General features: G+C 51.3%; 1 protein-coding gene across 4 annotated transcripts in view; it reads right to left on the bottom strand.

The window, feature by feature from the left end:
• The window catches only part of MTMR14 (myotubularin related protein 14), a 49,679-nt gene that overhangs the window by 1,440 nt on the left and 29,350 nt on the right, over positions 1–18,889 (bottom strand). For 2 of the 4 annotated variants that reach the window (XM_012647072.1, XM_012647098.1), the window contains 9 exons: positions 17,087–17,153; positions 15,635–15,720; positions 15,273–15,349; positions 14,987–15,023; positions 12,267–12,337; positions 11,407–11,465; positions 11,095–11,233; positions 10,161–10,340; positions 2,242–2,397 (listed from right to left, as the gene is read on the bottom strand). In XM_012647072.1, coding sequence (XP_012502526.1) covers positions 2,242–2,397; positions 10,161–10,340; positions 11,095–11,233; positions 11,407–11,465; positions 12,267–12,337; positions 14,987–15,023; positions 15,273–15,349; positions 15,635–15,720; positions 17,087–17,153 — 872 coding nt within the window. The remainder of the gene's footprint in view (positions 1–2,241; positions 2,398–10,160; positions 10,341–11,094; positions 11,234–11,406; positions 11,466–12,266; positions 12,338–14,986; positions 15,024–15,272; positions 15,350–15,634; positions 15,721–17,086; positions 17,154–18,889) is intronic. The other 2 variants (XM_012647090.1, XM_012647081.1) reach the window with 2 other exon arrangements.

Raw genomic sequence — 18,889 nt, 5'->3', positions numbered from 1 at the left:
GTTTTCCCTCTGATGGTCCCCTGGAGGGCCCTTTTCCAGGGGTCACAGACCTACATGACATGAGCCCTCACATTGCCATCCGCCTAAGAACTGAGACTAGCCGTGACCACTAACTTACTCCAAATTTCCTCCCAAGTAACCAATCCTTGGGCAATCTCTCCCTGGAATTCGTCAGAGGCAGCACAAGTGTACCCAATTCCCACACCCCCATGACTTGCACCCAGGGCTTGGGGGAGCAGATGGAGGTCTGATGATAAATGACAGTCCCAGGATAAGTATGGGCAGGACAGACAGGACCCCAGTGAAGTGGACTGCTGGGAGTGATGTGTGTGAGAGGCCAGCAGCAGGCTCCAGGGCCAAGCCAAGTCAAACAGCTCTCTCAGCAGCACTAAGAAAATGGAGGTGACATTGGATTCCTGCAACACTATGAACAACCCTGAAGTCTTTCCTGGCATTTGGCAGACGTGTGGCCCTAGGTCTTCTTTACTTTCTTATTGGGTTTTACATAGGCCAGAGACCACGTGTACTTCCCTCAGCTTCTCATTATAGCACAAGTCGGAGAAACAGACAAGTAGTCTGTATTCACGGGGAACATCCAAAGGTCCACACACAAGGATTCTCACTCCCCCCAGCCCCCCATTTCTGAGAGGCAGAAGGGGCAGAGACCACAACCTATCTAGAGACAAGAAAACTGGAGCTCAGAGAGGATACATGATCCATTTGAGGACACACAGCAGGCAATGGAGCTACTGTAGTACCATTCTTTCTCAAGAGACAACAGGCTCAGAAAAGTCAAGGTTGACACCCCAAGACACACCTGGTAAGCAGAGCAGCTAGGATTTAGACTAAGTTTCTCTGATAACAAAGTCCAAGTGCTGAACCCACATGCTGTGACTTCACCAGGAATTAACCCTGACCCCATCCTGCAATCTTGGAGGCCTTGAGATCATACAGAATCCAGCCCTTCTCTGGGAACCACCCAGAACTGGAGGGCTGGATAGGACCTCAGAGTGCTACATGGGGCCTAAATTGTAGGTTCTGGGCTGGGTGATCTGGAGCTGGAGTTGCCTGTTTCAGTGGCTGACCCCAGGTGAGTCGGGGTGTCATCAAGCAAGGGCAAGAAGGTCTGTGCTTCCTCCACCGATGGCTCTTTGGCAAGTTTGGCTGAAGTAGGATGTCCCTATAGACAAGTATAATTTTTTTTTTTAATCCTTCAATAATCTAAGAGATCTTATTGCTGGCCTAGAGGTCTGGCTGCAGAAGAGGCTGTGCTGGACACAGTGGCTTCAGAAGCCTTTTGGTGACTTTCCAGCTGCAGGAACAGGACCTGTGCCATCAGCCTGTGCCATCCGGGAATTCCAAGGTCTGGCCCGCCCGTCTGCCCTCAGCTGGGAATCCAGGGCCCTCTTTTCTTTCCAACTCCCCCAGGCACCTTGCCTCCAGCCTGTCAGTGCTGGTGGGTACGAGCCGGATACTGGTGCTGGTGGCGGGGATGAGTCCCCAGCATCTGCAGGTCAGCTAGCCCCTGGTGTGGAGGTGAAAGGAAGGCTTGCTGAGCGGCTCCCTCAGGCACGTCCTCTGAGGAGAAGGCCCTCCTTCCCAGGCAACCGGAGGCTCTTCCCTGCCTGACATCCATGAAGTGGCAGAGTAGGCAGGGGACAGGTGCTTTCCCAGAGGCAGCTGCTAAGTCAGGCAGATGTACTACAAGAGCTGGAAGCCCAGCATTGGAGCCTTGGAAGAAGAGGTTTCGTATGTGTGGGATTTAGTATTCCCGTCCAATTCTCGTTCCTGCCCAGAGGCAAAAGCAGAAGACAAGGGAGGCAGGGACAGCAAGTAGCCTTGGTTCTGCTCAGAAGGAGCACAGCTTCAGGCTAACCCAGCACCGTTCTGGCTCTGGCCTCCACCATACACCCACCTTCACTATCCCACTGTTCTGCTTTCAAAGGATTCTCATGTCAGGCAAAGGCTTGTACAGAAATAGAATCTTCTATAGTTATAATCCAGCCAGCTTTCCCTTAGGGTACACCCGAGACACCATGGACAGGTTTTAGAGACTGGGGAGAATGAACACACTCCAGTGTACTTCCTGACAGCCCACAGGCCCCCTTCGTACTGCAGGGGTCCAGCAGCTGAGAGAGCGGAGGGCCAGCCTCTGCCTCATTCCTGACCAGCACTCTTGATTGCTCACCAGCTTTTCGTACGGGCAGGGGAGCATCCTGCCTTCTCAAGCAAGACACTTACAGACAACTGTTAGGGAGCTCATCCGGGAAGCTGAAAGGGAGAGAGGAGTCTGTGTGCAGGACAGCCCGTTCCTGAATACTGCCACAGCCCGTGACCATCTGCCAGCTGCCAAAGTCTGTGGAGAGAGAGGATCCGGGCAGGGAATGGTCCACTGATCTGGGTCAGAGAGGAGAGAGAGGGGAGACGATGCAGTCAGTCAGTCATATGCCTGACAGGGAGGCTGACGGGCGGGGGCATTATAGTGGCCCTGAGTCGGAGCCATAAGGTTCTGTTGTCAACCACTTTCTCCAAAAGTAAAAAGAAAAGAAAAAAAGAAAGCTGGATAAGTAGTGACTGAGAAAGAAGAGGTAGGCTCAGCTGTGAGGACAGTGCTTTGTGCACACTGATAGGAGCAAAAGAACAAGAGCACAGCATGGTGGTAAGAGGCCAGTCAGAACCAAAGCCTGGGGCCAGGGTGTGTCTGCCCTGGTGGCTGTTGCTGTAAGGACAGCCTCGACAGCACCAAAAGAAAGGAAGCAAGGCTGCCCCCACTCCCTGCCACCCCCCAGGAGCCAGGATCACCCACATGCTCCCACAACATGCAGATTTGCAAGGTGGGCAAGGCAGAACCCAGGGGCCATGGAGGTCCTGTTACAGAAGACACAGAAGAGGCATCTTGGGGACTGTGGAGGATGGTGACCTAGATTGAAGAGTGAGGGGATGAGAGTCCTGAGGTCCCTCTTTCCTCTGCAGAGCCTGGAAGGCGCCATAGTTTGTATTCAGAAGCATCAACCCAGCAAACTCACTGGCTATGCCCAGAGGGAAGGGATGAAACAGGCAGGCAACCTGGCAGCTTCATCAGGCCTTTCTCAGATGGAGGTTTGCGGCGTGGAGGGAGGAAGTTGAGCTGGCGAGCTACTGCTGCCACCTCCTCTCCTCTGTCCTGGGCAGTAGCCTAGCCAGTGGCGGTAGAGAGACATCATACAAGGCCCTTCCATCAGCCACCCCAGGTCCCAGTCACCACAAGTGTAACATCTTTGATGCTTGACCCTTTATTCTTTAGTTCAAGAACAGCGGAAGGTGCTCTGGCAGGGACCCAGAGACAGGCATGAAGAGGGGGTGGTGGGGAGCAGAGAAAAATGCTTCCTGACCCTGGCCCACTCAGCTGGCTTGTGTCAAGGGCTCCTAGTCTGAGGTGACAGCTCCACTGGTCGCTGGGCCAGTCTTATCCTCAAGCAGCTGCCACCTGAGTGTGGCTGGCCAGGCACTGCAGCTCTGATGATCTTTAAGGATCCCCATCTTACAGATGGGGAAATGGCGGAGCCCAGAAAGGTTAAGACGCTTGCCTGAGATCCCACAGCTAGTGAGTGCAAGAAGATTTTTAAACCCAAGCATGACTGCAGATTTGTCCTGAAACGGAGCCACCTTGAGACCAGGGAAAACAGATGGCTTTCTATGTTAAGGCTGCCATGAATCGGAACCCCCTGCAACATAGAGACTTGCCACATTCATCATTGCTGCTAAACTCTAGAAAGTGTATGATGGTAGGCACTAGGGATGAGAACAGGATGTGGTCTGATGGAAGCCCCTAGGGTCCAATAAAGCAGGACTTCCCTGTTTGTAAATGGAGAAACTTGATTGGGCTCAGGCAGTCTATAAATCAAAGTCTACAGATCTTCCCAGGAGAAGCTGCCCTGTGCTTCCTCCAGCTCATGCCGGGCCTTCAGCCAGAGCAACCTGGCTCCACAAATCTCATCTATTGTTCAAACTGTAGGGTAGAATGTCTTTTCCAGTTTTGGCAGTTTGTGGGAAAACAAAAGCTAAAAATCAGAATGGCGAGGGAATGGAAGGGGTACTTGACTAGAGGCTGGGTAGGATGAGGCATTCCTGGGGCCAGGAACATGGGGAAGCTTCTCATGCCCCGAACCCGCTCCCCCAGGGCTACCAAAGAATAACACCGCTGAGGGGAAAGGACAAATGGGATGCGGTTGCTGGTGGCTTCCCCTCAAGGACTCCAGGTTCCCTAGGCCAGTCATTTCCTTTTACTTCCCCAGTGTCTCAGCAGGTAACACCAGGCAAGAAACGCATTTGGAGCAACCAGAAAATAGCTGTCAGATGGATAAGAAAACAGACAGCAGCAGGGTGTGTTATCCCAGGGCACAGAAAGCACTTCAGTGAATGGCCATCTTTTGTGCACCCGGGAATTTCTCAAGAAGGTGTATGATGCATGATGAATGAGCACACGGTCTACAAATGAGTCTTCCTAGTTGAAGCCTTTGCCAAAGAACAGGTCACAGTGACCATTCAGCTCCTGGGTTTGAGAGCAAGGTGCCATGCTAAGCAGAGAGGTACTCACAAATACCAGCCTGGATTAGCTGGCTCAAGGGGACACCTACAGGTAAGTCACCAGGAGTAAGGACCTGCAGCTGCATATTGAAAGGAAGGAAAAAGCTTCTAGTCTATGGTGACAGGTAATTCAACCAGATTTAATAAGATCCCAAATGCTTCTGCCGTGTACTCCTACCTAAGTGCAAACAGAGTGGCAAAAATAGAGGTCTGAGCTCCACCTCCTATGCTCGTCTGCTGACAGGACTGGAAAGAACATGTGACCAAGCAACCCCCTAAACATGGAGAGCGGGAGAGCTGACATTTTAAAGGTCACCTGTCCACATCCTGGGTAGGTGCTGGGACTCCCAGGAGGGTGGCTTCTCCACAATGTTTCACTTCCTTAGCTGGATACTGCCCAGGCCCCTCTTCACAGTGCTGAGAGCTGCAACTCCCACTGGCTGCCACCTCCTGCCAGACACCCTGCTGAGGACCGACTCAGAGCAAGTGTCTTTTAGCTAGTCCTTTCTGAAGCAGTACAAGAATACTGATTCAAGCAGAGGTGCCTGAACCCAGAAAAGAATTAACAGGTCTGAGTGGGGTTGCCTCGCCTGGCCTTCTACCTGCTTCTAGTGCCCTGACATGGCCCACAGGCCCTCAGATAAATGACTGATGAGGACAGGTCTTTAACCACAGCCACAGTTTATTGAGCATTTGTGAAAAGGATATTTTGCTCCATTATCTCATTTAAACCCAAACTTATAGGAGCCAGAATCATTAGTCCCACTTTAAAAATGGGATAAAATAACTGAGCTCAGAAGGGAAATGATTTTTTCCAGTCACATAGCTAGAAGTAGCAAAGCTGTGATTGATACCCAGTTTAGACCAAAGCCCTAGCTGATAGTACACTGATCTTTCTGCCTGGTAAGTGGTGGGGGCCTCATGGAAGGGTACATAACCTCCAAATGGAGTAAAGCACAGAGCTTCCAATCCATGACTGGAAAAAGAGGCACTCATGTGACCCCTGGATGTGAGTAAGGAAGCGGGCTGTCATCCAGGAGCTGCTGTCAGCCATTTTGCCACTATTAGGGAAGCCGGCCAGAGAACAAAGCAGGCATGTGGAAGGAGGCAAGGGGAAGGAGCCACAGGGAAATGGAGCTGGAACCTTGCTCAGGCTGCAGCTGAAGGCTGATTTTCCACTGGACTTTTCCATACTGTCCCTCAGAATCCACAGGGGATTGGTTCCAGGACTCCCTCGCGGATGCTCAAGTCCTTATATAAAATGGTGTAGTGCAGTTGATCCTTGAACGAACACTGGTTTGAAGGTCCGCTTACATGTGGATTTTCTTCCGCCTCTGCCACCCCTGTGACAGCAAGACCAACCCCTTTTCTTCCTCCTCTGCCTACTTAACATGAAGATGAGGATGAAGACCTTAATGATGATCTACTTCCACTTAATTAGTAAATATATTCTCTTAATATTTTCTTTTCTCTAGCTTACTTTATTGTGAAATGTAGCCTTTAACACATATAACATACAAAATGTGCTAATCGACTGTTTATGTTATCAGTAAGGCTTCTGGTCAACAGCAGGCTGTTAAGTTTTGGGGGAGTCAAAACTTATATATGGATTTTTGACAGCATGGGGGTTGACACTCCTAAGCCCCGTGTTGTTCAAGGGTGAACTGTATTTGTATATAACCCACACACATCCTCCCGTATACTTTAAGCCATGGCTAGATAACCTAATACAAAGTAATGCTATGTAAACAGTTGATATACTGTATTTTAAAATTTGTATCACTTTTTGCTGTTGTATTGTTATTTTTTTTTTTGAGACAGAGTCTCACTGTGTTGCCTGGGCTAGAGTGCTGTGGCGTCATCCTAGCTCACAGCAACCTCAAACTCCTGGGCTCAAGCGATCCTACTGCCTCAGCCTCCCGAGTAGCTGGGACTACAGGCATGCGCCACCATGCCCGGCTAATTTTTTCTATATATTTTTAGTTGTCCAATTAATTTCTTTCTAATTTTAGTAGAGACGGGGTCTCGCTCTTGCTCAGGCTGGTTTCGAACTCCTGAGCTCAAACAATCCGCCCGCCTCGGCCTCCCAGAGAGCTAGGATTACAGGCGTGAGCCACTGCGCCCGGCCTGTATTGTTATTTTGAATATTTTTTTGATCCCCAGCTGGTTGAATCCACAGATAGGAAACATACAGATACTGAGGGCTGACTGTAAATAGTTTTCCTTTATTGTTTAAACCAGTTTGAGATGTGTTTTCTGTTACTTGAAAGCATCTGACAAGGCTGACATAGAAAGCTTCAAGATACACAGCTAGGAAAGACCTTGGAGTTGCCTCTAATTACACAGGTAAGAGAATGGAAACCCAGAGTCATCCAGTCATATGTCTGAGATCACACAGATAGTTAGTGTTTGAGCCACTACTTAGCATCCTAGGCTTTGAGGGAGCCTAGATGTCACCTAATCCAAACCTACCCCAGCTCCCATCACCAAGCCTACCTCAAATGCTTCCACGTGAGGGCCCCATGGCCTCTGCTTGAGTGACCACGACCAGGAATGGGGCCTCCCCCAGCCTCGCCTTTTAAACACTTCATGGGTGTGCACGTAACTCAACCAGGGACCTCTGTGTTCTTGTGGCAGCCCAAGCAGAAGTCTTTCAGGGCTCCATGTTTTCTCTTCTAGGTCTCAAGCTGGCAGTGTCTTTAGATTTCTCACCATTCATGCCAGCTCTGGAGCTGTGGCCCCATGCAAGAACATACCAAACATGGGACGGAAACCCCATGTGCTACAGAAAGTAGTCTAGCTTCTCGGCCTCATGAAGACGGCTTGGAACAGAGATCATTGCTCATAAGAAGCAGTTAGCAGGTGGTGGTGGTTAGGTCAAAAGCAGCTAACTAAATAGCAGAGGCTGGTTCCTGTGTTGCTTCTTAGCTATTCAACCAGGCTGCTGGGTATCCCTCAGCCAAATGCATCTGCTCTTCAGGCAGCTTGGCTGCAAGCTGGGCTCATGGTGGTACCATCCTTCCTTAGGCATGGACAATGCTGTGCTAGCAAACCCCCTACTCCTAAACGCTGTCTGACTCCAGAGTAGAGACCAAGGCCATGCAAAGCTGACCAACACACTAAATAGGGCTTGCGAAGGCAAGTGAGCTTAAAGCATTGGTCCTGCCCCTTCCCAACCCTCAGCCCTGAGCTGATGAGAGATATACTAAGGGTCCAGAAACACAGCTCAATCAGAAGTAGCTGCAGTAACAGTTAACAATGCTAAAAGGCCACCAGTCTTCCCAGTGAGAGGTATGGGACTGGGGTTTGATAAGAATCGGCACCCCCCAGAACTTTCTTCCTAACCTGACTGCATCTTCTACTTAACTTTGAACAAAGCTTCATGGATCCCTTTCACAGGGAAGTCCTGCTTTAAAAGTGTTATGCTTGTAGAATTTGGAGCATATTAAACCCAGAAAATTCATATTATGAAGGGAATTTTGGCTGCCACAGATAGGTTTACTAAAGGGTTTCTTTTCCTACAGTTTCTCCTTCCACATTAAAGACCTGATTGGCTATTGTTACCTAAGAAGCAGGGATGGTAATGACAGGATCCCTCAGGCACTTTAAGATAAAAGAGACTAAATTAATTTTAATGTTAATGGAAATACATAATTAGAATGTTCCAAATCTGAATAATCTAGACTTTCAAAACCCTGGCAAACAGGCATCCAATTCAGAAAAACCCTGTCCCCTGGCTAGGCCAGCCTGGCTCCAGGCAGGCATCCCCAGAACAGATTAGCAGAAGGATCTAGCACCCCACAGCAACTCACCTTGCGCCCACTTTGGTCCAGCTATCTCAGCCTTGGCCAGGCCCCAGCACACAGGGCTTTGAGGCCAGGAGCACAACACCCCCAACTCTCCCTAGCCTCCTGAGAGAGAGGCCTTGGTGGCCACCCTGGACCAGCTATTGAGAGTCTGAGCCATCTGATGCAGGCAGAAATTCACCAGTGAGATTGAGGGAAACTATCACAAGATTGGAAAGTGGGGTCTTTTGGCAGGCAGAAGGGGATGACAGAAAGCTAGGGTGTGGGAAGGGTGACGGAGTGTTGCCTTGGCATACGAGCTCCCAGCAGTCTGGACAGTTAAGACCCAGAGGACAAGAGGAATCTTCTGGTTTCCTTCCTGGTTGTCCAGCAACTCTGCGTGGGCAGAAAAAGAGGCAAAGACCAAGAGCAAGAGCCACAGCCCAGAACAGCAAGGGTTACACAGAGCCACTGCAGCCCTGGAGATAACCAAGTGCAGACAAGGGTGGCACGGCAGTGGGCATGCATGCCAGGCCCACCCAGAAAATGGGAACAAGCACAGGCACATGGCTTGTCTGCCTGGCACCGTCTCTGCCTAGCCGCATCCACCAAACCTCCCCTGGGGACAGAGGGCTTGTGGTCTTGGTTAATAGACTCAGCTCCGGCACTCAAAGACAGTGTTCTGAGTTGAAGGGCTCACCTGTGGAGGTGAGTGCACAGGACCCCTCTGGACAGTGCAGACTGAAGCTCCTACACACCCACAGCTTATCTGCTCTGCCCGCATGCAGAGGATGCTCTTCCCATCTTCCTCCATTGCCTGCTTTGCCCAGAGAAAAACCAGAGGATGATGATGGGAGGGGTTTCCAGAAGTTGCAAAAGGTTTTTCCTTGTAACAGGCCTGTTACCAAGGAGGAAATGGAGTCCCAAAGCATGCGGCCATGTGGCAGAGCTGAGCTGGAATCTGGGATACACTCTAAAACTCATGCCCATTCTTTTAAATGCCCCTTTCTCCCTGGAACTTACTAAGGCCCTTGTAAGTCACTCACTGCTTTGTTCTCTCTAGAAGGACTAGACATTATCAAACCTTTAGAAAACAAAGCAATTCAGAGGATTCTTTCCTTGTGGGTAACAAAATGGAAAAAGTGGTACAGCAGCTAGGAAGTGCTTTCCCCAAGTGCCAGACTACCTTCCAATCCTAAGCCTCCGGCCCAAAGCTCAGCTTTAACCTGCTCTAGGGAACACCGTTCCTGCAGCACACTCGGCCATGCTTCTGGCACCTCCATCCTGGCTGTGCTGCTCCTTTTCAAGGTGTGTGGAGCCACCCGTGGTTTGCCCCAGCTGCGTACATCTAGCCTAGCCATCTATTACATGTTCTCACTGCCCTACCAATTTGGACATGGACTGTGAGAGCCAGAAGGGACTCAGAATCCAGATCCGCCTCTTCAATCACAATGTGAGATCCACAGGGGGCTGGGATGTGACAAGTGGAGGCAGTCTCGACTCCCCACCCGTCATATCATAACCACTACACTTTCCGGATTCCCCTGGATTCTGCCAGGGCTCCAGGAAGGAGTTTCAAGCCACTATAAAAACCAGCCCCTGCTTTGTTCCTGAACACTAACCCATCCTCCAAACGTGGGCCTGCAAGCTTGTTGATCTCCTCTGGTCTCCTAGGTACAGTGCCCACCAGGACACATGCCAAGGAACCCCAACCTGACACACTAAGCTCAGGTGCTGGAACCCCACCCTCCAGCCTTGTTAAGGGGGAGAGCTAAACACCTCCACGGGCAAGGGTTTGGAGCTCCTCACCTGGGTTTGGGGACCTCCAGGGGACTGCTACCCATCCTGAAAAAGTTGTCAGAATGGTTTGAGGATGAGGAGCTGTAAGATTTGGCTTCCAGCAGTCCCTGGTGGGAAGGCAGGCGGTCCTCTGAAGGTTGTGGCCGGTTCCAAAGCACACTCTGTGGAGAGGATGAGTGACTTTTCCTCCTGTAGCAAGAAGAGTAGGGCTGTCAGCCAAGGGGCCACCCCAGGCAAGCCCTCTGCCCACCCTTACTGAATCTCAGGGCTCAGCCTTTTACTTACTTCCACTGTGAAAATGCCACATGGGAGTGGGCACACACTCAGTAGTCACTCAGGCTCAGGGCCATGGGCAGCAAGGACCGGGTCTTTATGGAGAGACTGTGGCATCCAAACTACACTGGCCTACTGGCCTCAGAGTACATGCTAGAAAGTGATTCTTAACTAGCAGTTCAGTAACTAGCCCCACTCCATGTGTTATGCAAAATCTTGAGCCATTTATCTAGGGAGGTCATCTGGACCTCAGATTTCAACAGATTTTCAAAGATGAAGACCCTCCCACAAGTTCCCAATTCCTAATCTTCTTACATTCACCTTTTTTCTTCTTTTTCTTTTTCCAAACTGGCCCCTTACCACCCAGGCAAACAGTATAAGGAAGCTCCTTTAATACCAGCCTCCCCCACCCCCTGCTCTGTCTGCACAGCACTTCTTGGTCCCACAGGGAGCCCCGGCCCTTCATGCTCCTGGGCCACCACAGGCAGTGCCCTTCATCAACCAGATGGCTGGCCTCCGAGGCCCGGGAGAGACAGCAGGAGCATGGAGTTGTGCTCTCAGGCCTTCTAGCAGAGGACCCCTTTGTTCTTGGGGCTCTAGCCTGGCTCCCTGGTGCTGATGGCCCTGGACCAGAGCTGTGAGTGACCTTGGTCCCAGTCTGGCCCCTCACCAGGCTGCCTGAGTCTGTGCTCCTGCTGGGACCAGCTCCACAGCCTCGTAGGTGAAGCTCCCAGTGGCTCCTGGGGAGCTCTCCATGACCAGGGAGAAATCACTGCCAAGACTGGTAGTGCTGCCACGGTCCTTTCGTCCTGAAAGAAGACAGTACCATTGGTCAGCATGTTAACTTCTCCCACTACTGGCCCCCCACTTCTTCCATACCGTAAAGCTGGAAAAAGAAGCTTCTAGAACAAACAGTTCCTATGTGATCTATACTTAGAAAGATGTGCAGAGGAAAGGAAATCTGCTGGGGTTCAGTACTCACTTAGCATGCAGATATCTTCTAGGGTGAAGCCTGCATCCCGGGCTGGCAAACTCTTCCTCCTGTAAACAGAACCCAGAGTAGTGAATTCCAGATCTAGCTGGGGTCTCCACTGTTCTCCTCCAACCCCACCTGCGCTGGAAAGCAGCTCCAACTCACTGGCACCTCATGGAGACAGGTCCTACCTAGAGTGTTGCAAAATGCCAGACCCACTTCTGGGATCCACCCCACCTGGTTCTGTCTAATATATAGGTGCAGATTTCTGAGGCTAGCAAAGGCTGCCTTCTCCTTATCAATTTGTGCCTTGAGAGTTCAAGTCTGGCCCAACATGCTTGGAGCTTGGATTAGGATGGGAAACAAACTCAGAAAAGACACTAACTCTCACAGGGGTCCTAAGGCAGTTGCCAGCCAAAACTCCTGTATTTCCCAGGCTGGAAGCAGACTCCTGCTCCATTGTGGTGGGCTGCACGGTAAGCAGATATGCCTTCTGCAGTAGTCCAGGGAGGGCAACAATCAGCTCAGGGGCATGGGGAGCTGGGAGTCCTCCTGTCCTTGGGTTGGCTTCTTCCTGCAGCAACATACCCTGCTCTCTTAGTCATCAGAGACCACTCACCCATCCCAAAGCCTTTCTGCTAATGTAACTCGAGGCTGACCCCAACACAGAGTCCCCTATAGAAGACCTTCACCAGTAGCCCTCACCAGGGACCCCTACCCTGGCCTCAGAGGGAAGGCGGGGAGGAGTGCCAGCCTGCCGCCATGCAGGGAAGCAGGGCAGGGACGAGGTGGCGAGCCTCCGTCTGCTGTGGAGCCACCCTCCTCAAAGCACCTTTGCCCCAGCATGAGAGCTGCAGGCCTCTGCTTACCTCTGGATCTTCAGAGCAGAGAATTCCTCAGAGGTGATATGCTTCAAAAAATTGAAGCAGAAGAAGAAAATCTGAAGGAGAGACCAAAATGCAGTGCACAATGAGAAGACGGCTTTCTCCAGGGAGAAGACTGAGGTGGCAGAACCCCTGGGAGAGATGGCGCCAGCTGCTCTGGTCAGTCCTTCTGCTGGACATTCCATTCGGGTCTATAAGTGGTGCAGGTGGTGGAGGCTTGGCAGGGCCTGGCAGATGCACTAGGGCTGGGGCATGGAAGGAAGAGATGTGTTTCCTTCCGGGAATGCAAGTTTTAAGCCAGTGATTTTTTAAACCATGTTCAAATTTAACATGTTCTTAAGCTGTTAAAAAGGATAAAGAGAACAGTACCTTCTCCCCAGGTCTCTTCTAAGAACCCCAGGGCTAACACAGAAGGACAGCTGGGAAAGATGGTTTGTGGGCAGGGAGATTAATGGACAAATCAGGAACACAGTGGAAGGGAAAGGGATCACATTTTTGGGGGGAGGTGCCCAGAAACAGTGGTTCAGAACTGGGGGTGGGGTAGCGACAGTCTGACCGAGCCTGCCTTTCTCAGGAGCTATGCAGGTCAGGTCTCAAGTCTGAGGCAGGCACAGGTGGGAGGCTCCTGACCTACACCCCCACCACCATGAGCAAATTCTCTCCCTTCCAGCCCTATCCCAGTGGCCTCCACAAAGTTCACCTGGGGCTTCAGTATCTGAAGTTTGTAAACCAACTCCCCAGTGATTCCCAAAGGCGTGGTCCACGATCCCCTCCCCCTGAGAAATGCCCACGCGGTACCCACAGAGGCCCAGAAGAGTCCCTCAAAAAAGGAGGGGGTTGCCCAGGTCAGGTCAGTATGAAAATGTTGTGTTACATAAAATTAAATAGGTGTTTTCACCACAGACTTTTTAGTTTTTAACATGCTAATGTGTTCTGTGAACCACATGCAAGGGAGGGGAGACAGTGATGTTTAATAGGCCTGGAGTTTTTGTGGTTTTTTTTTTTTTTTTTTTGAGACAGAGTCTCACTCTTTTCCCCAGGCTACAGTGAGTGTCGTGGCGTCAGCCTAGCTTCCAGCAAACCTCACACTCCTGGGCTCAAGCAATCCTTCTGCCTCAGCCTCCCCAGTAGCTGGGATTACAGGCATGCGCCACCATGCCCGGTTCATTTTTTTTCTATATATTTTTAGTTGTCTGATTAATTTCTTTCTATTTTTAGTAGAGACAGGGTCTCGCTCCTGCTCAGGCTGGTTTCAAACTGCTGAGCTCAAACGATCCGCCCGCCTCGGCCTCCCAGAGAGCTAGGATTACAGACGTGAGCCACCGCGCCCGGCCTTGTAGTTTTTTTTTTTAAAGCATCGGTGTCTGGAATGTCTGGTGGGGGTAACAGAAAAGCCCACACCCTGAATGCCAACCCTACAGCTAAGAAGACCCTCTTGTTTATACTGAGAAATGTCAAGGGCTTGAACTCAGAGCCCACTCTCAGCTCCATCCTTTGCCCCGAGTCTCTGAAGGCAGAGTCTGGCCTGCTTCGGGGGAGGAGAGAGACTGTGGGGAGGGCAGAATGTCCTGGAGCTCCAGCAAAGTCCCAAAATGAGAGGCTACAAAGAGGCTTTACCGGCTGTTTTCAATGCAAAGTTGCCGCCTCTGACGGAGTTCACGGAGGCCTCTGAGGAACAGGCTTATGAGCTCTGCAGCCCTGGCAGATGCGATAAGTGCTCAGAAGAAGAGATTTGGAGGGGGAGAGGAGCAGCTGAGACGGAGGAACAAAAGGAGGCGGCGCGAGATAAGATGCCCAGGAAGGAAGCAGCCTCAGGAGGGTGAGAAAGATGAGAAAGATGCTTCAGGAAGATGGGGGGTGGGGTGGGATAGAAGAGAGAGCTAAGGCTGTGGGACGGCTTCCGTGCTGGGCATCTGGACTCATTCTCTCAGTGAGGCAGCACGCTCCAGGGGACTCAAGGTCAAATGTATCACCCAAGGTCACCCCGGCAGTAAGTGGGACAACTCCAGACCTGCATGCGGAGAAGCAAGCATACCAAAGACTGGGAAAAGCAGCAAAGGGGATGGGGGTGTGGAGAAGGCAGTGGGGAGGAGGAAGAGGATGCTGACTACATGTGAAGGGTAAGGAGGATCAGTGTCCAGTTACAGCTTTATAAGTCTTTTTAAGTTAGAGCTAAGTTGTAGCTACATAAATTCGAGCCTGAACAGTGCCCAGAAAGGAAGGGATCTTGAGGCAGCCTCAGGGCAGGACTCTGCTGCCCTCGCCCTGGGGTTGAAAAGTGGCTGAGTGGATGTGATGGGAGGAGGGAACAGGAAGTGCTTCAGCATTTTAGCTGTAAGGATGAGGGGCACAGAAAAGGGCTTGTTATAAATTGGTTCCAGAGCTGAGCACAGAAAACAAGGCTACCCATGAGAAAGGGAGGAGAACTGACACAGGAGGGTCACAGGCAGCCAAGGCAGGCACGTAGCTGCTGGCACGGGCGCGTGGGCACGTTTTCTCTCCACCGCATGGGACCCTGAGGCCCATATGGGGAGCTATCCCTGGCGCTTTTCCCGCCATGCTGCCTGAGGAGGACAGGACAGGCAGCTGCTTCTCAGCACGTCCCAGGCAGGGAACTGCCCCCAAAGTGTGGCAACTAGACAGACTGTCACTCTGTCCCTCTTGTCAGCTCTGAGTTGTATGCTCACAGACTGTGCAGTACTCACCTCCTCTCCTTTGCTTAGCCGATCTACCAACATGTGCCTGAAAAGAGGAGGGCAAAGAGGTCAAAGTGAGCGGTGCCAAGACGAGAGGGCCAAGGGGGCCTGGGTCACTAGGAGTAGGTCCTGTCCTCGGCACCAGTGTGTCAGGTGGGGCCTGATCAGCAGTTTCAGTCCTTCCCAAGGGGTGGGACTATCCTTCCCTTCAACCTCTGTGAGAGCCACCACAGCACTTAGAAACAGTTACCAAGGCATGTCCCGCCCCAAAACCTGACATTCCTCAAAGGCTTACCCAAAGAGGAACCAGTCATAGGCCACAGTTAGGTAAAGGATCTCAGCAGGCTTCAGGGACGTATGGATGAGCCCATCCTGGAAGAGACCACGGGAGACGTGGCAAGATTAGAAAGCTGCTTCCTCCATGACAAAATCCTCTCCTCATCCTAGGAGCTGAACCACAACCAGACCCAGTGACAAGGCAGGGTGACCAACAACCCCAAGAAGAGGGTTAAACACAACATCTGCTCTGAGTGTCTGGGTCCCTCACCCCAAATCTTCTCTACATTCTAGAGAAAATCCTAATGCATCCAAGGAATAGAGTTTGGTAGGGGCCTCTGAATGCTCCCTGACCCCATGGCCCAGCCCATCCATACTCACAGCCCACAAGGAAAGGCGTAAGAGGGAGATGAAGAGAGGGGTCCGATCCCAGCCTGAGATACAGTGTACCAGCAGTCCGCTGTCATCTGCTCCAGACGCACAGAACAGGATGCCCAGAAGAGAACCAGACACAGGCTGATGAGCAAGGAAGTGCCACCACTCTGGCCCGGTGTGAGGCGGCCAGGTCACCCTAGCCTCTCTCTTTCCTAGTGGGTTTTTCCCCAAGGCTTTTCTCCAACCTAGTCCCAGAAAGGGGTGAGTGGTGAGCACGTCTCTGTAGCATCTCCTCTTTCTTCTAGCTATACAGTTCTCAGTGTACTTCTGGGGAAGCAGTCTAGCCTGGACATTCCACTCTGCCCAGGTCATTCAGGTGGGGCTGACTACGTGTCCCTACTCTATTTCTCAGCAGGACACTGCAAGTATTCTGGGGGTGGGACAATTCTTCACTGCACAGGGCTACGGGAATTGCAGGACGTTTAGTATCCCTGGCCAACAGTCTCCATATGCTAGTAGTACCTTTCCCACCTCCTTAATTCCTGCAACAGCCAACACTCCACACACACATTTCCCCAAGGCCTTTGAAGGGCAGTACTGCCCCAGCTTGCGAACCAATGTCTAGCTCCAGGGGCCAGCATGGGACTTTTTTTTTTTTGGCAAGCCTGGCCACAGTGTCTAGTTCAAGATAGGCACTAGTTTAAGGATGGACCCAAACTGGGCCAATGAACATGAGCTCTGACTTTTACTGGAGCTCCAGGGACTGAGGTAGTCTCTCTCCCCTGGAGGGGCTAAGATGACAGGAGATACGTCTGAAATGGCCACCGGCCGTGAAGCTAAGATAGTGGTTTTGAGAAACCAAGATTCTTTATGATGTTCATTATAAAGAATGAACACCTGGTACTGCTCTTAGGTCCTCTTGGTTACCTGAGCCAATACATTTCCACTTGTTTGAGCAAGTGCAACCCCTCAGGAGTCCTGACTGCTATCAAGGAGTTAAGAGTCAGTCTGCCCTAGAGATACTGGGCAATACAGGCCCATCCAATCACAACAGCCAACTGACTGGAGTACGTGCCAGCGCACATGCCCCTGTGGGCTTGTGTGCCCCTAATGAGCAGCCAGGACTGATTTACCTCCAGCCTCACCTTTCTGAATTTAGAAGCTTATCTTGGCCTCACACACGATGCTGACATGCAAAGCTGAGCCCGTGATGAAACACCCTGTGTGGCTCAGATAGTAATGAGTTCTTAATTTTTGTTTCCAGGGTTTTGAGGACATGGAATACACCTACCAATGGACAAGTCCCACCCAGCCTGTGGGATTCCAGGAACTCCCCCAATCCCTCTCCCAGAGTAAAATGCAGATGTCTGACCCCAACAAATACACAGTCAGGGTGTAACGAACTGGGAACACCCAGAAGGTACAGTGGCTTGAGGGTTCCAGAAGGGACAGACTCACCATCGCTATGAACTATGGAAAGCAGCAATTTCAGGTAGTTTTGTGTTTGTTGCACCAGGTCCCAACTCTGTTGAAGAAGATAGGAAAAAGGGATCTAGGAATAGACATTAACTCAGACTTGAAATTTAAAGTATTTAAAATTAAAATGCCAAGAGTTATTCTAGGACAAGTACACAAGGCTCCTGATCACAGGCCACAGGTCTCAAATCCCAGATAATCCAAGATAGTCATCCTCCAGCTCTGACAGTCATTCCACCTCTCCTTGCACCCTCCGCCCACGGAGCGCCCCCTCAGTGTGATCTCACCCGTGTGAGGGTGAGGAAGGGAAGGGATGCACAGGCCTGGGGGACCCGCAGCCTTCAGCAGCAGCTGTTAAGCAACTGCACATTAGCCCTCTAAGCCCTGGGCTCCTGGTATGGCTGTCCTGGGAGTCAGGGAAGGTAAACAAAGAGCCCTGACCCTGTGGCCAATGTCTCTGAATGGCCAATGTCTCTAAATGGCCAACTGGAAATCTTCACTCTGTCACCTGCCATCATACCACAGAAACCAACTAAAATATCAACCTTCTTGTCAAACACGCTTCATTTGTTTTTTTTTTTTTTTTTTTTTGAGACAGAGTCTCACTGTGTTGCCCAGGCTAGAGTGCTGTGGCGTCAGCCTAGCTCACAGCAACCTCAAACTCCTGGGCTCAAGCGATCCCCCTGCCTCAGCCTCCCGAGTAGCTGGGACTACAGGCATGCGCCACCATGCCCGGCTAATTTTTTTCTATATATTTTTAGTTGTCCAATTAATTTCTTTCTATTTTTAGTAGAGACGGGGTCTCACTCTTGCTCAGGCTGGTCTCGAACTCCTGACCTCAAACAATCCGCCCGCCTCGGCCTCCCAGAGAGCTAGGATTACAGGCGTGAGCCACCACGCCCGGCCTTCATTTGCTTTTTATTGCTATTCGCTGTGTACTGTCTTTTGATGAATAATAAATAAAGCCTATTAGGCAGACAAAATCTTAAAACAGGAGGCCCATGAGGTAGGAGATGGAAAATAAGCAAAAGCCATAAAGAGATTGGAATCTCTGTTCTAGCCCACGTAAAAGGTCTAGACCAGACACTGAGAAACAGCCACTCGGAACCTGGAATTCCATGGAGGGGCCTGACCTAGTTCTGTGGTGCCCTTTTTCCTAGCTGGGGGCAGCCTCTGTTCTCTTAAGACACAATTGCTTATCAGCGTCTAGGGCTGGGCGGAAAGGGTGGCTCATGCCAGCAAGAGAGCACTTTCCGGGGGAAGGGGAAGACAGCACCTGTAATTGGAATGGTTTTCCCAGGAATTTAAAACAGGCTCATTTACCTGACCCTCCCACAGCCCCCAGAGAGTTCTGACCCACTTTCAGTGGCTCCAGAGACAGCTGCTGCAGCGCCGCACTAATAAAGTCATTATCAGTAGTAGCACAAGGGGTCTCTCAACTCATCTGGCTTAACATGTCAGATACGACATTGCCACTAGATTTCCTGCGAGCTGTGGTTCTCACAGGGCGAGGAAGAGCGGGAGAGGGAGTAAGGGCCACGCAACACGAACCCTGTGAGGGCTGGGCGAAGACTGCAGCAGCCAAGGGAGGGCAGAGGCCCACAAAGGACTGGAGAGCTGCCGAGCACCAGCAATCATGGTGGCTCTCTGAAGGAAACGCTTGACAACCAGGGAGGAGCAGCAAGTTCCCAGTGCTGGGAGCAGGAGCTACAGCTGGGGAGCGCTGAGTTGGGGGAGGCCCAAGGTTACAGCTGAGCTGAGGGATGAAGCCAGCCCTGCCAGACT

The sequence above is a fragment of the Propithecus coquereli genome, unplaced genomic scaffold (assembly GCF_000956105.1).
Source record: "Propithecus coquereli isolate 6110/MARCELLA unplaced genomic scaffold, Pcoq_1.0 Scaffold107, whole genome shotgun sequence".
Taxonomy (NCBI): domain Eukaryota; kingdom Metazoa; phylum Chordata; class Mammalia; order Primates; family Indriidae; genus Propithecus; species Propithecus coquereli.
Note: the sequence above shows the minus strand (reverse complement) of the source record. Positions and strands in the feature narration are given on the sequence as shown.